Source organism: Metarhizium robertsii, assembly GCF_000187425.2.
Source record: "Metarhizium robertsii ARSEF 23 chromosome Unknown MAA_Scf_3, whole genome shotgun sequence".
Lineage (NCBI taxonomy): Eukaryota > Fungi > Ascomycota > Sordariomycetes > Hypocreales > Clavicipitaceae > Metarhizium > Metarhizium robertsii.
Window position 1 is genome coordinate 1947546 of NW_011942171.1, and position 18393 is coordinate 1965938.

The window sequence follows — 18393 nt, forward strand, 5'->3', positions numbered from 1 at the left end:
ATACATACATACGACCGCATGTGTGTCTCTGGTTTTCTTCTTCTCTGCACTGCCCAGGGTGTCGCAGCCACGACTGAATATCCATGTCGTCTGGGGAATTCCATGTTGTCGTACGGAGTAGTATCGTGTCCCATTTGTGTCTAACGAGCAAGCCGCCTCCCCCAAGTTACTGCTCCCGGACATAGGAAAGACACCCGTACAACTGCTCGCAACCGCTGCCTTATCCCACCAAGTCACTTCGGGCTTCTCCTAGCTGACAGACCCTTCCGCCGCCCTCGTTTGTGTATTATTGATTTGTTTGCTTTTTCGTTGTACAGCTATTCTCGGAGCAAGGGGTGAAGTCGTAGTCAAAAATTAGCCGCCCCTCTTTCCATTTCGGGAAGAAACCGGTGTGCGTGGAGACAATGGACCACCCAACTTCTGACTGAGACTGATACTAGTACAGAATAAAAAATTGATTGTACTCTGCAGGGCGACTGTATCCCTCCCCCGTGTTGTATTCTGTAGGTCAACTACTCCGTACTGCCGTATTCTTTAAATTTAGCATGGCATGGCAGCGACGGATTTTAGCCCAATCCTAGCCTCTGTTCGTCTTATCGATGCGACAAGCGCCGGTGGCTTTGAGACTCCTTATTCCGTTTCTCCCGCCATATCAAGGCAATACCGCCCGCTTCGGACCAACGGGCATCGTTGGTACAGGTTGTTAAACACGCGTCGATGTGGGTTCAATTTTTTTTGCCTATTCCGGCCGTCGCGCATGTGTTTAGTTAGTCATCAGTCTTATGCCCCCATGTTGACCCGGATCTTCAAGTGTGTTTTGAGGAAGGGATATAGTGCAAATAATCTAGCTTGTCCATCGCCCCTTTAATGGTTTTCCCTCCCGACAAAGGGTGAGCTATGCGTCATCGGCTCTTGGCTGTAGAAGATAAGGGATGCGAAGAAGCCTGTCTAAGTGAACGTTTGTGCTGTCGATTTTGCCTTCTCGTGTGAGCTCGAGCCCGGTCCATCCATGCCATGCCGCCCTTTCTGACAGCCCAGGGTGAGCGAAGCGAGGTCGCACCGTCCTTCGTACACCGTATCACAATCGGTGTGTCAAATGAGATCTGACTAGTATTCCATGCTGCGGCATGTTTTCTTTTGAGAGGAAGCCAGCCTTGCAGCCCGCCTCCATGCTCCTGGCAAAGCCTGCCGCAAAAGCAATTCTGTGCGGCAACGTTCTTGAATCAGTTGCCATAAGTCTCTTGGACATGCAATTATCTCCGTAAGAAGTGCGGAATACAATATTTCCGCACAGAGTACTGAACCTTCACCAATCCAGAGATTGCTTTGATCGTGTAGGAGCAGATACGTTGAGTGGTGGCTCAACCGCAGCTGTGTCCAGACGCGGCCCATTGGCATCATCATCCAAAATCGACACTTGAATATGCCACATGTTCGTCTGTTCGTCAACAACCCTGCTCCATTTCTGTATCAAAGGGTGCGCAGCAGCCACGTCGGGGAATAGAATTTGATCACCGTCTTGCGCGGTCACGTCGTAGTTCCAGGTGCCATCTGGTGCCCAATACTCTGCCGAAAAAATTTTGCCTGTACTCAGCTCGTCTCTGGCTTCGTTTAGCAACTTTTCTGCCGTCTCTGCCGCCTCGCCCGGTCGGCCCTTGACCGCATCGGCAATGCCTTCAACCATGCCGAGTAGCTGCCCGGCCCGCAATCCAATAGTCGCCCCTAGACTAAAGCCCTCGTCGAATCCACCCTGAATGCTCGCCTCCTTGGCTACGGTGATGCCTTCTCGATACCCGGCATTTGTGTGTTCAGTTTCCAGCCGCCGTATGTCTGAAGGATGAGAGCTGGTCTGCGCCTCTGGCTCGGCTGGTGAAGCTGGCGTGGAACCAAAGACGTCGTCGAGCTGATCAAGGCTTGCGTGCAGTTCTACTCTAGGCCCTCCGCCAAGGTGGGAAACATAGGCATCCTCGAAGGAGTTCTCTATGGGCTGGAAATGCATGTTGCGGTCGGTGACTATGGCGCTTCTGAAGGTCTCAGTTGAACTTTATGCTGACAAGGGCTTGGTCGCTTTTTTTTTTCCCTCTCCTCTCCGCCCGCTGTGTTTTATGATTAATGTCTTCGACGCGGGCGGAACCCACCATGTGAGAAAATCGAATATGCCCGGTATTCGCACTGTATGATGGAGCAAAAGCGCTTGTGAAGGAAGGCACGTCCAGGGCGATGTTGCTGCGTGCACACTGTCGCCATTACTAAGTACTAACGGCCTAGGGTAGCATTCGCCCTTCCTTGTGCCGCCCTAGTTTCCTCTTTCAATTGATTGATGTCGAGTAGAACATGACAGCCACACACCTCCACCGAAAATGGCTGAAATTAGAATACTACGTGCCCTTGCTTTTAAACTACCAGTGTCTAAGACAATTACAAAGCTAGTGTCTGCATCTCGTGACATGCTTTGCTCATCTCCCCTTTCCAGTAGTATGTCGTCTCCGTAGTAGTACACAGAAAGATGTCCGGTGTGTTGGTGAAGGACTCGGGATACACAGCGGAGCTTCTTGCCACGCGTTCGCAAACGTGTCAATGTAGCACGAGTGTGTGTTTGTGTAATGCACGAAATAAGCCAGATGCTTACTGAAATAGATGTAGTACTTGGAAAAGTCGGGGCCAAAACTACCTAGGTAGGCACCGTGGAAAATAGTAGTTGGGGTTTTTGGCTTTTTTATTGTATCCGTCCCGCCAAACCATTGGGTTGCCAGGTGGCAAGTCATGACAGAACATAAGTCGAACCTGCGATTCGAAACAGAATTCAAGTCAAGTCAAATATACCCGTCATACGCAAGCTCAGGGACACCAGTCAAATACCCTGTCCGGCCTTGGCCTTGGTGACGGTTGCTCTGGGAATATATCCATTTCTTGCAGTCTACTCCGTACAGGGTAGGACGTCCAGTCACATACACGGACAACTGCGTCGCATCATGGCAGTCGCCTAGACATCAGTTGACTCTGCCCATCCTCATTGCTCTACGGATACTATCCGCGATTACTACTCCGTAAACTCTGAATGATTGCGCCTGACCAGGGAACGCATGTTGTCATTGTCCCTGTTAACTTGTCTAGTTATTGTATGTATCGTTGTTGCTGACACCCCTCACCTTATCGAGAAGCTGGAACGGCCCAAGCACATGATCCTGGCAGACCAGATATATGGCCAGCACTTTGCCTATCGGCAATTCGTGGGACACTCACACATTCTATCTTCCACATCTTTCATGGCGTGCCTCACAACGCAGAATGATTGATCGACAACAACATCCTTGCTCATCACACTCGTATGGAAACTCTATCTACCTACATATGTAGGTACTACTCAACTGCCTATTCCCTGCTCAATAACCCTCGCAAAACTTGGCAAACCGCGTCTCCCACTTCGCGGGTACCTGCATTTCCACCCATGTCCTTCGTTCGTATGCCGAAGCCGCCAGCTTCCTTGGGCTCGAACACACGCTGAACTGCCGATTCAATAGCAGCCGCCTCGGCCGTAAGGAGACACGAATACCTCAACAGCATGGCAAGACTTAGGATTTGCGCAACTGGGTTGACAATGCCCTTGCCTGCAATATCGGGTGCGCTCCCATGGACAGGTTCGTAGATGCCATTGCATTTGCCCTCTCCCGGCACGCCAGAAATGCTGGCGCTGGGTAACGTGCCCAGGCTGCCAACTATACCGCCTGATATGTCGGATAAGATGTCGCCAAACGTGTTATCCGTGTGGATGACGCCGTTGAAGCCGCGAGGGTTCTTCACCATGAGCATGGCCATGCTATCTGCGAGTTGGTGGCGCAGCTCAACGTCGGGGAACTCCTTCTTGAACGTGTCTTCAGTCACTCGCCTCCAAAGCCTGCCGCTTGCCAAAACGTTGGCTTTGTCTGCGCTCCAGACGACAGCTGGGCCGCCGCCCCCCTTTCCATCGCCAGACTTGCCCAACAGACGCGCAACGGCGGCAGATACGCGAGCGCATCTTTCCACCTCGTGCGGTCTGTACACCCAGAGATCCGAGGCGACGTCGGGTGTCTCAACCTTGGTACCGAAATAGGCGCCTCCGCAGTTTTCCCTCACGACGATGAACTTGGTCCCTCGAATGATGTCCGGCTTGAGCGGGGATGCATCCAGCAACGAGGGAACAATAATCTCGCAAGGGCGAAGATTTGCAAAAGCATCGAGCTTGTGGCGAAGTTGAAGAAGGCCCGATTCAGGGTTGGGCGAGGCATCGGCCCATTTGGGACCGCCAACGCTGCCGAACAAGACTGCGTCGCTTTGGGTTGCTTTTTCCAGGACCTCCTGGGTTATCGGGACTCCGTGTTTGTCAATGCTACTGCCGCCGACGACGTCGAAAGTACGCTCGAATTTGAGGCCGGGCCGCGATTCCTCTACAACATCCAATACACGCAAGGCTTCATTTATGACCTCTGGACCTACGTGGTCGCCAGGTAGAACGAGGAGTTTGAACGTGTTTGAGGTCATTTTTCAGCTTCCGTGAGCGTGACTGGCATGCTTGGAATCATGTGCTACTTTTTTGCGAGCCTCGAGCGAAGACGATGTCGAGTTATAGCCATGAGAAAAGCTTCTGCTGGCCGTTGCGCGTGTCCGAACTCGGCTTTCGATCATCTGGCAACCATCGTCTGAGAACTATATCGGAGCTTGGCCCCGCGTCGAACTATCCACGTCTCCGGTGACGGGTGGAATCGGGGTCATGCAGTGATGGCGCTAAGACGGGTCGGGCAATTTCATGCAGCAGTCGCTAGTCCAAAGTTGGCCGGGTGTCCCACTCATACAAAATCAGTGTAGCTGTTGACATTATTCTGTTGCGCTTTCGGACCGGCGCAGCTATTCGTAGGTACGTATTAATGCCGACTGTTTAACGACTCTGCCAAAAGTGGAGACCTCACACAAGTGCGAGGTCTTAATTCGGTACGGAGTAGATCTTCTGTTTTTCCTTTCAACACCAACCATTCCGCGGCACAGTCGAGTGCGGAAGACGGCAGCGGGATGGCCAATATTTGGACGTTGCCTTTTCTGATCCACCGGAGCGTGCCACTGGCCTTTGCCTCGATATCAATGGCTGTCCATATGTACCACCACTACAACACGCCACCTTCTTGGGCTCCGGAGAAGTTCCACTCTCTCCCCAGGCTCGGATGAGAACGAGGAAGGCGCAAGTGGGGACGAGTCTCATGGCGGACGGCTCCCCGCATGCTGCGACCATGAGCTTTCTAAAAGATTGACGAGCATGAGAAAATGCTAATTTGATCACCGTGATTGTATATATTTCTACACCCCGAGAGAAGGTCTCATCTTGCATTTATTTGGACCTTTGTTCATCTCTACTTGATTACAAACCACCTCTAAATCAATTCACCATGGCTTCGGGACGTCTTGAAGGCAAAGTAGCCCTCGTCACAGGCGCAGCGTCAGGGTTTGGCAGAGGCATTGCCGAAAAGTTCACCAAAGAGGGAGCCAGAGTTGTCGTTGCAGATCTCTCAGAAGATGCTGGGAAGGCAGCAGCCTCTGAACTGGGCGGCATCTTTGTCAAGGCAGATGTTACGAAAACCAGCGACTGGGAGAACTTGTTGAGCGAGACCTTGAAGGCATTCGGGCAGTTGGACATTGTCGTCAACAACGCCGGTGTTACCTATCCAAATAAACCAACCGAGGACGTCACAGAGAAGGAGTTTGACCTGGTCTTTGATGTCAACGTCAAGTCCATCTACATCTCAGTCCACGTCCTGCTGCAAAAGTATTTCCTGAAGGAGAACCGACCCGGTTGCTTTATTCAAGTTGCCTCCACAGCTGGCATTCGACCTCGCCCGCGCTTGACGTGGTATAATGCCTCGAAAGGAGCAGTCATCACCGCGACAAAGTCCTTGGCTGTGGAATATGGCCCTCAGCAGATTCGGTTCAATGCCGTCTCGCCTGTTGTCGGCAGCACTGGAATGTGAGTAGTCTCTGTGGCCATGAGTACAAGGGGCGTTGCAGAGCAGGAAGCTAATGCACATCGTATAGGACGCACTTGTTCCTGGGTAAGCCCGATACAGAGGAGAATCGGGCAGGTTTTGTTTCTACGGTTCCTCTGGGACGGCCATCTACACCAGCAGACGTTGCCAATGCTTGCTGCTATCTCGCCAGTGAGGAAGCCGGTTTCATTACCGGTGTGAATATTGAGGTGGATGGTGGACGATGCGTGTAAAACCCCAAGTGCTAGTTTAGATAAATCGACGAGAAGCTGAAGATATTTTTCGGCCGACGTCGCTCTCAAATGTAATACATGACCGGGATAAAATTGCTACGTGCGACACGGATCGTCATCGCTGGCAAATATGTATTTTGATAGCAGCGATGTGGAGTTCTAGATGACCATCGCCGTAGATTGCCTTCCGAGACGGTGAAAGCTCGCACGTGCAATCCACGGCCAGCAGGCAGGCACACTGGAGACGATAGTGGCGTCCGCCACTGGAGCTAGCACTTGAGTTGACTTAATCGGCTTCATCAGTGCGCCAGACTCCACTACTCGGGTCCCCATACTCCGTCGTCCGACCTCCATCATCCCCCCCAGACCCCAGATTCTGACATCGTGAGATTCGTTCTGCCAGCCGCCAAATTTTTTCCCTTCCCGAATTATGAATCAAGTACTGTCTATATTCCATCAAAATAAACGCGGCATATACAACTATGAGCGAGCTCTCCATGATTCACTTCAAGATGGAGGAGCCGGGCCTGACATCACGATCCAAACTCGCCTGTGATCAATGCAACCGGTCCTTCACACGGCCTAGCCATTTGAATCGCCACCGTCTCACACACCTCCCTCACTCTCAGAGAAGGACGATTCAATGTTCCCATTGCGATAGGAGCTTCTCGCGACAAGATGTTCTTCTCCGTCACCTCCGCGCATCGCATGACATCGCAGCCGGGAACGCAGGCACGAGCCAAAAATCATGTAATCGATGTGTTCGCCACAAGTTAAAATGCGATAGAACCATGCCATGTGGTTCTTGCCATGCGGCTAAGACGTCTGAGACCTGCTCATATCCATACGCGAAGCCTATCCATAATGTGCCTTGTTCACCTTGCCCACAGACTCGGGATATCCATCAGACGAATGTGGCACGTGATATAGGGCAAGACGCAGGTTGTGACAGTCTTCATTTTCAGCAATACAGCGAGCCCCTATCAAAGGATTACAGAAATTATACCATTCAAGCATCGCCAACTGCGGGCTTTGCTGAATTTGATCAGAGATTCGACCCCATCATTATCGAGGACGGCTGCAGCCCAGCCTTTGACCATGGGAACACACCAAGCGATGGGAATGCGACAGTTTACTCTCAGTCTCTAGATGCTACACTGCCTTTTGATTTCAGAGGTAGCGGGTTTGACTGGCTTGATTTCGATATATCCAACATTCACCTCCCCATCGACAGCCAGCCATCTATGGAAGAAAACGTACCTCCGCCAGCGAGCGTGTACGGTGTTCTACCCTCGCCCAACCCAATGCCTCCTCTTCCAGCTTTACCTAAAAGGCAGAATGTTCTACCATGGCCATTTGAACAAGGAAAAGAATTGCAACCACCGCGATTCCCACTACCAAGATTACATGATGTACTGAAGGAATCAACGCAACTTAGCCCGGGAGACCAACAAACTCCCGTTGATTGCCTAGTCCAACTATTCTCTCAGCAGCAGCTCCCCAGTCCGAAGCAAGTAGCTTCACGTAACCTCAATTCCGGTATAGACCTGATGAATCAGCTCATTGATTCATATTTCTCCGGATTCCAAATTATCCAGCCCATTGTTCACGCGCCGACTTGGACGATTCATGAATGCCCAACGGTGCTGCTGGCGGCAATGGTTTGCGTTGGATCTGCGCTGTCGACTGATCCGGGATCTAGTGAGGTATCGGATGCCGTTGGTGAATTCTGTGCCTCAATGATAACATGGCTGGTAAGTATTGTCACGACAGCGCTAGAATTAGTGGGAGCTAACTAGGTGCAGGGCGTATCGGATAGTGCTAATTACTCCAACATTTCCTATTTGGCTGCATTATGCCTACACCAGATATATTCGTTAGGATCTGGGAACCGTCATCTCTATCAAAATGCAGACCGGACACGAGGCGTACTCATCGGAAGCCTACGGGGATTAGGACTGTTGAATGCTCGACTCAACATCCAAGATGAATCTGCAGACAGCAATAGAGCCGTGGTTGACCAGAATAACCCTAACGCTGAGTGGAAATCGTGGATCACGAGAGAGAGAGACAATCGGATCGCTTGGGCATCTTTCGAATACGACTGTAGCCTGTGCACTTTGACCAATCGTCGGGGAGCTGTGGACTTGAGTGAGCTTCCAGCGAGGTTGCCCTGTTCTGAGTCATTATGGGAAGCACCATCTGCACATGCTTGGGCTGCTTTGAAGTTTCGATGTCCACCCAAAGCCCAGGGAGCCAAGCTGTCTAGTGTCCTGAAAGCTGCCATGGCTGGAAAACCAGTCGATGAACATGTTTCCATGTGGGGAAGGAGATTGTGCGGCCAAGTCATTGGACGTCTGCTTTGGGATTTGAAGCAGCTGGAGGCGTTGTCAACAACAGATTACTTTGACTTGCCTTCACTGTTCAAAGCCCATCAGCAGTCCAAGACTTCTCTCCTCCGCGGACTTGACTCTCTTCTTGAATCTATGGAACAGCCATGCTCTACTTCTGACCTCGTCAGTTACAAGTATGATTCCTCCTCGTTTCCTCACCACGACAACAACTACAACACCAAGGTAGCTGTGACTAACCAAAAGTCTAGTATCTCCTCCCTTTTGTGCCACTATTCCCATATGTACGCTGCAGACGATATAATGGATATAGTTCTCTACATGGTGCGCAAAATAGTGTCCCACGGACCAGAGAAGGATAAAAGTGTCGCTGTCGCAAGACGCCGGCTCTCCGCGGCTATGAAAGCAGATAAAAAGCGAACAAGACGCCTTTTGTGGCACTCGGGCCAAATCATCGCCGTCGCTAATGAGTTCTTGGTTTCTGCCCCTTGTGAAATTATGCGTCTCTTCATGGCATACATCTTTGTCGTGGCATATGTCAAATACAGCCCGTCGTCATTGAGATCTAGAGACGGCGTCTACCTGAGACTGGATATTCACTCCCGCGACATGGAGCAAAAGAAGGCAGTAATGCAATGGATTCAGACTGGTGGACCCGTGCAAATTGGCTCGGCGGATGATATTTTCACGGAGGGATCTGCTGCTCTTATCACGAGAGATGCGCAGAATATATTCCAACGACTGGGGTCTTGGGGACTCGCCGACAAGTTTGCAAAAATACTGCAAAGCTTCGAGAATCACAACGGATGATATTCAATGTCAACAATTACCATTCCACATAACGCCTTAGCTAAAGCAATAATGATACGAGAGCAAACAAGCTAAAATATCGCAAGACAATTTGGAGGACTGCTCACGCCCCCGGGCATATTCAACGGCGCACTGGAAACAAAAAACTCCCAGCGACCTAGCCTTTGACAAATCTTGCTCAACTCCTCCAAATCAAACAGCTCGCCAACCGGCAGCCCCCATCCCGCAATCAAGTACTCATGCATCAGGAGGCCAGGGACCTCTCGCCCATCCTCGGTCTTATAAGAATCCTGCTTCGGATACACCTCGAAAGAAATAGCATCTCCCGCCACGGCAGCAAACCCCTCGTCCCATATCCATCTCAACATCTCCTCTGTGCCTTCCACCCCCGCATGCTGCGGATTAGGATCACTGCCATATGCCAACTTATCCGCGGGGCTCATCCGCGTATCCCACTCCCTCGTGGCGCCAATCCTCACAAACAACACGTCTCCTCTCTGGAATACGACCTTTTCCTCATCGGCAATCTGTTTCAACAGCCTCAACGGAACAGCATGATTCGAAAACGCACTATACTCAACGCCGTTCCTCTCCGCCCACGCCGCATAGTCCAGCAGCACTCCCCGTCCGCAAATACCTTCCTTGGCCCAGTGCTGCATGCCAATCCGATGATTAGACCGGTCGCCAATCTCGGCAGCCGTCACACCGCCGTAGAATAGTCTCCGCGAAGGGTCCTGGGGCGTGGGAAACGGCGCCGAGAAGTGTCTCAGGCCGTCCCACTGCGACGACTGCTGCGGATTGAAAATGTACACGTCGTCGAAAGCAGCCCCGTCCAGCAGGGAGACGATGTGATGCTGCGCCGGCGCTCGGTTGAAATTGGCAGTGTCCAGCTTTCTCAGGTCCCAGTTGAGCGAGACTCTGATGCCGGTTTTGATGCAGGACTGTGCCGCGGAGGCAACTACTTCGGGTGTGAGGAGGGATAGGCGGCCTAGCCCTTCCTCATGGGAATTTGGGGCAGCTGGCCATACGCGTTTCTTGTCTGGGAGGGAGTCGAAGGGGGTGATGGATAAGGGGATGGATTTTGTCATATTGAATAGGAGAGCCGTGCTTATGGATTCATGTATTCCCGTAATACGGTTTCGGCCTATTCGAGAGAAAAGGGCAAAAAGGGCAGAGGAGACAAAAGGATCCTTGGAAATTTTGGAACATGATCACGGCTGGGTGGACCTCGGGCGTCTTGGGGTGCAGAGCATGGTGGAGATGATTGTTGAAGTCTCGGGTTGGGTGGCACGTCCGGTGCAGACCAGTTGACGCTATTGATCGTGGTGGTGGCACTGGAGGGCCACACATTGCGGGGCGAGTACGGACCTGGTGTAGGCAATGTTTCAATCTTTCTTCAAGTAAATGGCCAAGTTGGGTAATGTTGACGCACATTTGGTGACATGTTGAACGCGGGGTCATGATGCGTGTGATGCAAAGACTGAGCATGGTAGTATCAAGCCTGTTACATTATTGTAACCACCCCGCAGAGGGAGAGCGTAATATGACGTAAAATCCAGAGATACGTATTATTCCAATGCTGAACTACTTCCTGACTACGTGTCGGAAAAGCAAAAACAACCTAACATGGGGATATATGATCATACCAAGCATTCGTATCAAGCCTTGTCCGCTTGCTCCATCTCACCCTTCTCGGCAACGTAGCCGTCTTCCTTAGCTAAAGCCGTAACGTCATTCCTCTTCAAAAACTCATCCAGCTCATTCCTCTGCGCCGCCGACACATCATTCACATGCACGGCGACGTCATCCCCGAACCTGGCCGAGATCTCCTCCAGCGAAAGCCTCGCCGTCTCAGGGAAGAAGAAGTACACAATGGGGATGAAGAAGATGCACCAGGCGATGATGACGAGGTAGTACTTCCAGCCGACTTGGTCGATGCCAATGGGGGCTGTCTGAAGCAGGATAATAGTTGAGGCGAACTGGCCAAAGAGGGAGAAACCCATGCCAATGGGACGGATTTCCGTAGGGAAGATTTCCGACACGTAGAGGTACATGGTTGTGTCGCAAAGCGTTCTGTTTACTTGCTCGTTAGAAAAGGAGATTTATTTTTTTTTCTGTCCAAAGTCACCAGGCTTATACGTACCCTTGGAAGGTGAGGTATAAAAAGACGAAAAAGACGCCTGCCGCGTTGCCGGCCTGGTTTGAGGTTCCTCCGTACTGCGCAATGCATCCGACCAGACCTGATGTTGTAACGAGGCAGCCAAACAGGCCCGTTATGAACATCCACCGTCGGGAGTTGACCTTGTCGTGTAGCCATGCGCCGAGGGGGTTGTAAATCAGACCGGCTGTTGTGAGCCATAGTGCCGACAGGAGGAGAGGCATGTAGTTTGTCTGCCCGAGATTGGTGTATAGAATGACGGAATAGTTGTTCTGCGATGGACGTCCAAGTCAGTCGACTGCTGTTTCGACAACAAATCCGAATAGAATAGCATAATACAGGACACATACGCACACACACACAGAGAGAGAAAGAGAGAGAGAGAGAGAGAGAGAGACGAGGGAAAAGAGAAACAAAAGAAAAAGCCAGGTGAAGCACAACACACTTACAATGACCAGAGGGCCAGCAAATTCCGCCCCCCACTGCGTCAAAAACCCAATCACCATGCGTTTCCTGTAGCTCTTCTTCTTGATCACAGCCGTCCAGGGCGTACACCCCATGGCCCTGAGCTTCTGGGAGTCCAAAGCAATCTGCATCTTGACCTGGTACAGCTCCTCCTTGGCCGTCAAATCATCCGGATCATCAGGCGCCCTGCGCAACTCCCGCAGAACCCTCCACGCCTCCTCGACGCGGCCCGTCTGGAGGAGCCACCGCGGCGAGCGCGGGATCCAGATCGACGTGACCAGCAACACAAGCGGCGACAAGCACTGCACACAGAGGGGAAACCGCCACGCAAACGACGGGTTCTTCTCCGTGGCAAAGTAGCACGCGAAGCCCAGCCAGCCAGAGAGCATGTAGCCGAACACGAGGAAGATGGCGTGGTGGCCGACCAGCCAGCCTCTCCTGTCAGGGGGCGCCAGTTCAGAGAGATACATGGGACACGCGGTGACCAGGATGCCGATACCGAGGCCGGAAACCACTCGGCCGACGTGGAACATGCTGTTGGACTCTGTTAATACGGATGGCGTCGTTCCAGAGAAGAAAAGAAGAAAAAACGTACGCCAAAGCAGCCGCTCCTCCTTGGAACGCACCGCCTACAACGGCGCAAGCTGCGCCCATCTGGATAGAGAGCTTTCTGCCCAGAGCTGAAGCCGCCCACATGATGAACAGGCTGCCGACGGCTCCTCCGGCGCTGTACAATCCGTTGGCAGTAGCAATGGCCTGCGTGGTCGTGGTGCCATAGCCGGGCTCGCCCTGCATGGGCAGCCCGAAGTACTCATACCATCCTGGCTGGCCGATGGTGCTGCCGATGATGGCAGAGCAGTATCCGTACGTCTGGACATGTCAAGGTCAGCGGACTAGCACCTCTAGAGTCTAATGTAGGTTCAAATTTCAATGTTGGCGAAGATGTGGAGTTGGTGGTTTTTGGCCTCCCCTGTACTTGGGTTGACACTCGTGGAGGGATCTTTTTAAGCGCAGAGGACGAAACTCGACAGAAAGTGGGTTTGGAGTGGAATCCAGGCGATCAATGATGGATGCTCATCTTACAAAGGAACCAAAGGCTACCGCAATGGTGACCAGCCGATTATACGGACTAGTGCGAGACCGCCGCTCCTTGACCCGGGTGTCTGCGGTCATGACGGGAAAGAACAAGAAATATTCACTCTGATGGAAGCTCTTGGAAAGCGATGACAACGATGACCAGCAACAATATTATGCAACGAGGGTGCATCTGCCAACTCCCAGGCCCGGTCAAGTTGAACGTTGCGGACCGGAGACAGACTAAATAAGACAATGAATGGTGGTTGAACCTGAACAGCCAAAGCATCCAAGCATCGCCATGGCGGCTCTCCCCCCCTTCCCCCTTTGCAATGCCACTCGTCCACGACGAAGCCACAACGTGCCAGTCCCCAGAACCTCATCTGATCAGCCGTTTGCCTCCATTACCCCAGACCCGCACACGTCAATGCCATCCGGAGCGTGCCACCGCAATGCAGAACGGCTCGAGTCAACATATTCATCTCCGCAATTTCCAAACTCCAAATCCCCGCATCATGGCGCCATGCATCCACGACGACCAAATCGTGCACTTGGACTTTGGAGGGTGCCAACCAAAAGACTATGCCATCTTCTTAACGTCATTCGCTTGACATCGGGCCACCCTGATTGTGGGTTCACGTCACAGGGACTCGGATTCCCCGCTCGCTTCGTCGGCAAGGCATGTTCTGCATGCCGACCTCGCTTCACTGTCCGATTTGCAATAAGCTTCATTAAAGCCCGCGACTTGGCGTGTCTCAGACGAGGCAGCTTGGAGGGCCACCCCACGACATTCCATACGCAGTATTTCATTTTTGAATCACCATGACCGCAGATCTGCCCTTTCAGCTGGCCGACAAGAGCCTCGCCCGTCCCGACTGCCTGGTTGACGGCCAGGACACATCCGCCAAGTCGGGGAGACGCTTCCAAGTCATCGATCCAGGCACCGGCAAGCCGTGGATCTCCTGTCCCGACTGCGGCAGCGAGGACGTCGACGCGGCCGTGCAGTCGAGCCACCGAGCCTTCCAGGAATACTCCAAATGGACCCCGAGGAAGCGAGCCCAAACCATCTCCAAGTGGCACCAGCTGATTGTCGAAGCCCGCCAAGACCTGGCCACGATTCTCGTCCACGAGACTGGTAAGCCCCTCGCAGAGGCCTACGGCGAGGTCGACTACGCGACAGGCTTCACCTGGTGGTTCGTGGGCGAGGCAGAGAGGGCCCATGGCAGCTCCATCGTGTCCGCCGTCCCTGGCCGTCGCGCCATCACCATCAAGCAGCCGATCGGAGTTGCTGCCGCCTTGGTGCCGTGGAACTTCCCCATCGCTCTGACTCTGAGGAAGATGGCCGCAGCGCTGGCCGCGGGCTGCACCATGGTTGTCAAGCCGTCGCCGGAAACACCACTAACAGCCGTTGCCGTGGCACGCCTCGGACTCAAGGCCGGATTCCCCGTCGGCGCCCTCAACATCCTGACCACCAGCCTCGACAACACTCCTGCCGTCGCGGAATCTCTTTGTCTCCATCCGCTGGTGAAGAAGGTGACCTTTACTGGTAGTACGCGGGTCGGCAAGATAATTACCGGTCTTTGCGCGCGTAACCTCAAAAAATCCACCTTGGAACTTGGCGGGAATTGCCCCTTCATCGTCTTTGACGATGCCAACATTGATCAAGCACTCGGTCAACTTATGGCTCTGAAATGGCGTCACGCCGGCCAGGCCTGCATCTCGTCAAATCGGTTGTACGTCCAGCGTGGCGTGTACGACTCCTTTGTGAAGGAGCTTATACAGAGGACGTCCCTGCTCAAGGTTGGGCATGGCATGGCCGAGGGAACGACCATGGGCCCCGTCACGACGCCCCGAGCACTCGACAAGGCCGAGGAAATGGCAAAGGATGCCATTGCAAACGGTGCCAAAATGGTATATGGGACGGGTCTTCGTGCCGAATCTACGGGGGGCTACTTCATGAGTCCAACCATTGTGACAGAGGTGACGGACGACATGCTCATGAGCAAGGATGAGATTTTTGCGCCGCTTCTCGGCGTGTCCGTTTTTGATACCGAAGACGAAGTGACCACTCGAGCAAACAACACCAGTATGGGATTGGCGAGTTACGTCTTCACCAAGAATGTTGATCGGCTGTGGAGGATGTTTGAGACGTTGGAGGCCGGCATGATTGGATTGGTATGTTCGACAATCCCCTTTCATCTGCATACTTTTCTCGACAATCTTGTGTGCTGTTTCTTTTCTTTTCTGCTACGTGAAAAATTTTCTTCCCAAGTATTCCCGAAACCACTTGTTTGCTTTCCCAAATTTCTTTTTTTCCCCCTGCGCCATCTCAGCCGTGTTTGTGAAGTCCGAGTTGTCTCTCTTCGCAAAGTTCCGTGGCGGAGAAATGAGAACACGCACACTCGCTAACACAGCATTGCATTTTAGAATACCGGAAACAGCTCATGCGCCGAGGCCCCCTTTGGCGGTATCAAGGAGAGTGGATGTGGGAAGGAGAGTGGAAAAGATGTAGCAGTGGAGGAGTTTCTGGTGACCAAGAATGGGACGCTCACAGTCGAAGATCATTGGTGAGTCTGAGCTCGCAAATGATTCACGCCATTCGGGTCTTGTTTTTCGTATCCAGCATCTTCTCAATGTCTCCCAAAGGAGTGCGTGTAAGCTTGTAGGCACTTTGTGCTACATGAACAGAATGACGTTGTGCAGCATGATTCGCAATGCATGCTCCATCTGTTTCGCTTGATTTTCACTGTCGCGTGAATGTACAAAGATGCATTCCTACCGAACTCGGTCGGATAGGCCGTACGGAGGACCAGCAGCTGCATATGCTAGCCTTGCTGCAGAATCCATAACAACATCGCCAGTCCTTAGTCTGATGCGATCATGTCTTAAGTTCCGCTCCTCCATGTCGACACTCAGCCTCTGGTACCGGGACACCGGTACGATGCCAGAGAAGCGGTAAGGCCACATCTCTCCACCAGGTAGGTCCCAGGGCCGCGGAACCAGCCCCTTTGCGTCCGATGGCAGGGATGCTGTGACATGATAAAAAAAAGTCAAAACGGTAGAAGTACATACATGCCCTCTTAACGAGCGGTCTCGAAGGAAGCGAAAAAATTTTCAGATTTGTGAAGGGCGGAGTGTCATCCCAAGCCCCTTTCATTCGGCTCTTGACGAGCTCCTCGGCGCAAAAAGTAGCAAAGTGTTTGCTACGGATCACGCCACAAAGCATTGTAGGCGAGTGTGTGTGTAATAATTGGAAATGCAAGGGCCGTAAGAAACGGGTTCTAGACAGAAAGTAAAGAAAAGAAACCCCCCATGCTATGGAACGATGTACATGGACTAGGATTCCTCGGACTGCTGAGTCAATGGCGATCTATTCTCGGCATAACATGGGCAAAAGCTTCGCCAACAAAATAAACAAGAAGAAGAAAAGGATGGTGAAGAACGCCATAGTAGTGTCGAGTCATGCTGATTTGACAGGGCTGCTACTCCGTAGTCTGGCCAATGTCTACACAACAGGCGCCGAATTTTTCGAGCAATGACCATTGACATCTCTAAAGCTCACCCTGGTCGCTGTCATTCGTCAAGCTGTCAATGCCAGATACGGCCCCGGAGCGGGTCAACGGACCACAGTGGAATCGTCCATGAATAATAAATAGGCCTGGCTTGGACAAGTGGAACCTAGGCGAGTATCTGAACCCTGAAGCTTTGCCATGGTGAAGTTGAAAGCGCATTCGTCCCAAGACCATGGCGGCAGTGGACGCGGTCATGTAGGGGCTGGTATCCGGGTAGTTTCCGGGAAATGAAGTCCGGGAGGCAAGCAAGGTACAATGGTGTAACGGCGGAACAAAGGCACCTGGCATGTAGGGCATGGGTCAGTTACCGGGACCAAGGACCAGGAATATGTATAGTTACAGTTTACTCCGTACTCCGTGCTGCCAAACAGTTATTACTCTGTACAGTGTACGGATACATGTCGGCAAACTAGCATTCGCCAGGCAAGTATCCGTGTTGTTCCAAGAGAAGCCGAGCTGAAATGTTCTTTCGTTGCCCACTATCCCAGGGCTAGGGTTCGGCTGACGATGGAATATTTGTTGCACTCGACGCGGTGTGCTATTATTGTAGTGATCCAGGGGCCCTGGGCTCATCAGTCTTCGGACGTCTTGGGACCTGCTTCATGCATCATGACTGGATACCGGCTCAAGGGATGGTGATGCAGTGCTGATGCGGTGCTGCAGCGCGTAGTTGCCGGATGCTGGCCGTACCAAGGGAAGGCTCTCGAAGTGCGTGGGTAATGTAATGAAGGACAGCCATCCAGCCGTTGTGGCACCAGAGGCGGCACCAAAAGGAGGCGCTGTTGCAGCAAACAATGCTGGGACCGCTGGCAGCAGCGTGAATGCGTACATACTTGGGCAGGCTGCAAGTCAAAGTCAGAGCCAGTCAGTCCAGTGCGGCGCATACAATTCGGCGCCATGTTTCAGGGAGGAAATATCCATCGCTTCTTTGAAGCGCAATTGCATCGAGTCACACACATCGTGTTTGCTTGGCGTGGCCACCACGGCAAGCATGGCAAGCATGGGAAGGTACGCTTCCGATTGAACAAGGCATTTGCTCCTGCCACCAGCGTGCGCTTCCCGTTCGGGCATGAGCCTAGCCAGCTCTGGGGCCACCAGACCATCTAAACCCAGAGTTCACGAGGTTTCTGCAATGTCACCCTGCTCTGCGCTCAGCGCTCCGCACACTGCACGCTCTCGATGCCTTTCTTCACCTTGCTCGTCCACTCCACTTCAAGGTCCCCCCATCCATGGCTCTTCTTCTCACTGCCGCGTGCGGTGTGCGGCCCGGCTGGCTGGTGAGTTGGTGTGCAGCATGGATTCCACCGTGTCCACATCTGTTTCTAGAAGGATTCATGCAGTCTGGATTTCGTTTGAGCCTTGACGACCAGAGGCCAGAGCCTGCGCCCTCGTGGAAAGCGAAGATGAACATCAATGCCAGTACCAGTATCTACACACGGAGTACCATCGTCGACCGCCAGCGAGGGACGAGACAGCGAAATGAGACAGCGAAAACACCATGGCCCAAGTCACACACCACTGTGTTCATGCCTCTATCTGTGTCTTACCAGCCCAGGTCCCAACAACTGTGAGTAGCCAGAGACCTGCGTTGGCGTTTGGGCACATGTACAGGCATTGATTCGTGAACCTGGCCCTGCCAATCGCCTTCGCTAAGCTGGTTCCAGCCTGCGCACCGGGAAACAGAAAAACTGGGAAACAAGAAACTGGAAACAGGCGACGGGC

The 18393-nt window shown here is 52.6% G+C and overlaps 7 protein-coding genes across 7 annotated transcripts; 3 read left to right on the forward strand and 4 right to left on the reverse strand.

The window, feature by feature from the left end:
* Positions 1 to 1306: 1306 nt before the first annotated feature.
* Positions 1307 to 1999, reverse strand: MAA_03806 (ABC1 domain containing protein; the record flags this gene model as incomplete). The annotated part of the gene is made up of 1 exon (XM_007821804.1): positions 1307 to 1999. One exon carries the CDS (start codon positions 1997 to 1999, stop codon positions 1307 to 1309), a length of 693 nt encoding a protein of 230 aa, XP_007819995.1.
* Positions 2000 to 3372: 1373 nt separating this feature from the next.
* Positions 3373 to 4518, reverse strand: MAA_03805 (Isopropylmalate dehydrogenase; the record flags this gene model as incomplete). The annotated part of the gene is made up of 1 exon (XM_007821803.1): positions 3373 to 4518. One exon carries the CDS (start codon positions 4516 to 4518, stop codon positions 3373 to 3375), a length of 1146 nt encoding a protein of 381 aa, XP_007819994.1.
* An 896-nt stretch (positions 4519 to 5414) lies between these two features.
* Positions 5415 to 6241, forward strand: MAA_03804 (3-oxoacyl-[acyl-carrier-protein] reductase; the record flags this gene model as incomplete). The annotated part of the gene is made up of 2 exons (XM_007821802.1): positions 5415 to 5989; positions 6058 to 6241. The coding sequence occupies 2 exons, from the start codon at positions 5415 to 5417 to the stop codon at positions 6239 to 6241; spliced, it is 759 nt and encodes a 252-aa protein (XP_007819993.1).
* A 678-nt stretch (positions 6242 to 6919) lies between these two features.
* Positions 6920 to 9402, forward strand: MAA_03803 (uncharacterized protein; the record flags this gene model as incomplete). Its single annotated transcript, XM_007821801.2, has 3 exons — positions 6920 to 6991; positions 7132 to 7995; positions 8047 to 9402. The coding sequence occupies 3 exons, from the start codon at positions 6920 to 6922 to the stop codon at positions 9400 to 9402; spliced, it is 2292 nt and encodes a 763-aa protein (XP_007819992.2).
* Positions 9403 to 9473: 71 nt separating this feature from the next.
* On the reverse strand, positions 9474 to 10490 carry MAA_03802 (Cornichon; the record flags this gene model as incomplete). Its single annotated transcript, XM_007821800.1, has 1 exon — positions 9474 to 10490. One exon carries the CDS (start codon positions 10488 to 10490, stop codon positions 9474 to 9476), a length of 1017 nt encoding a protein of 338 aa, XP_007819991.1.
* A 570-nt stretch (positions 10491 to 11060) lies between these two features.
* On the reverse strand, positions 11061 to 13198 carry MAA_03801 (MFS transporter, SP family, sugar:H+ symporter; the record flags this gene model as incomplete). The annotated part of the gene is made up of 5 exons (XM_007821799.1): positions 11061 to 11475; positions 11546 to 11832; positions 12010 to 12559; positions 12621 to 12895; positions 13109 to 13198. 5 exons carry the CDS (start codon positions 13196 to 13198, stop codon positions 11061 to 11063), a joined length of 1617 nt encoding a protein of 538 aa, XP_007819990.1.
* A 723-nt stretch (positions 13199 to 13921) lies between these two features.
* On the forward strand, positions 13922 to 15670 carry MAA_03800 (succinate semialdehyde dehydrogenase; the record flags this gene model as incomplete). The annotated part of the gene is made up of 2 exons (XM_007821798.2): positions 13922 to 15274; positions 15527 to 15670. The coding sequence occupies 2 exons, from the start codon at positions 13922 to 13924 to the stop codon at positions 15668 to 15670; spliced, it is 1497 nt and encodes a 498-aa protein (XP_007819989.2).
* Between the last annotated feature and the right edge of the window lie 2723 nt (positions 15671 to 18393).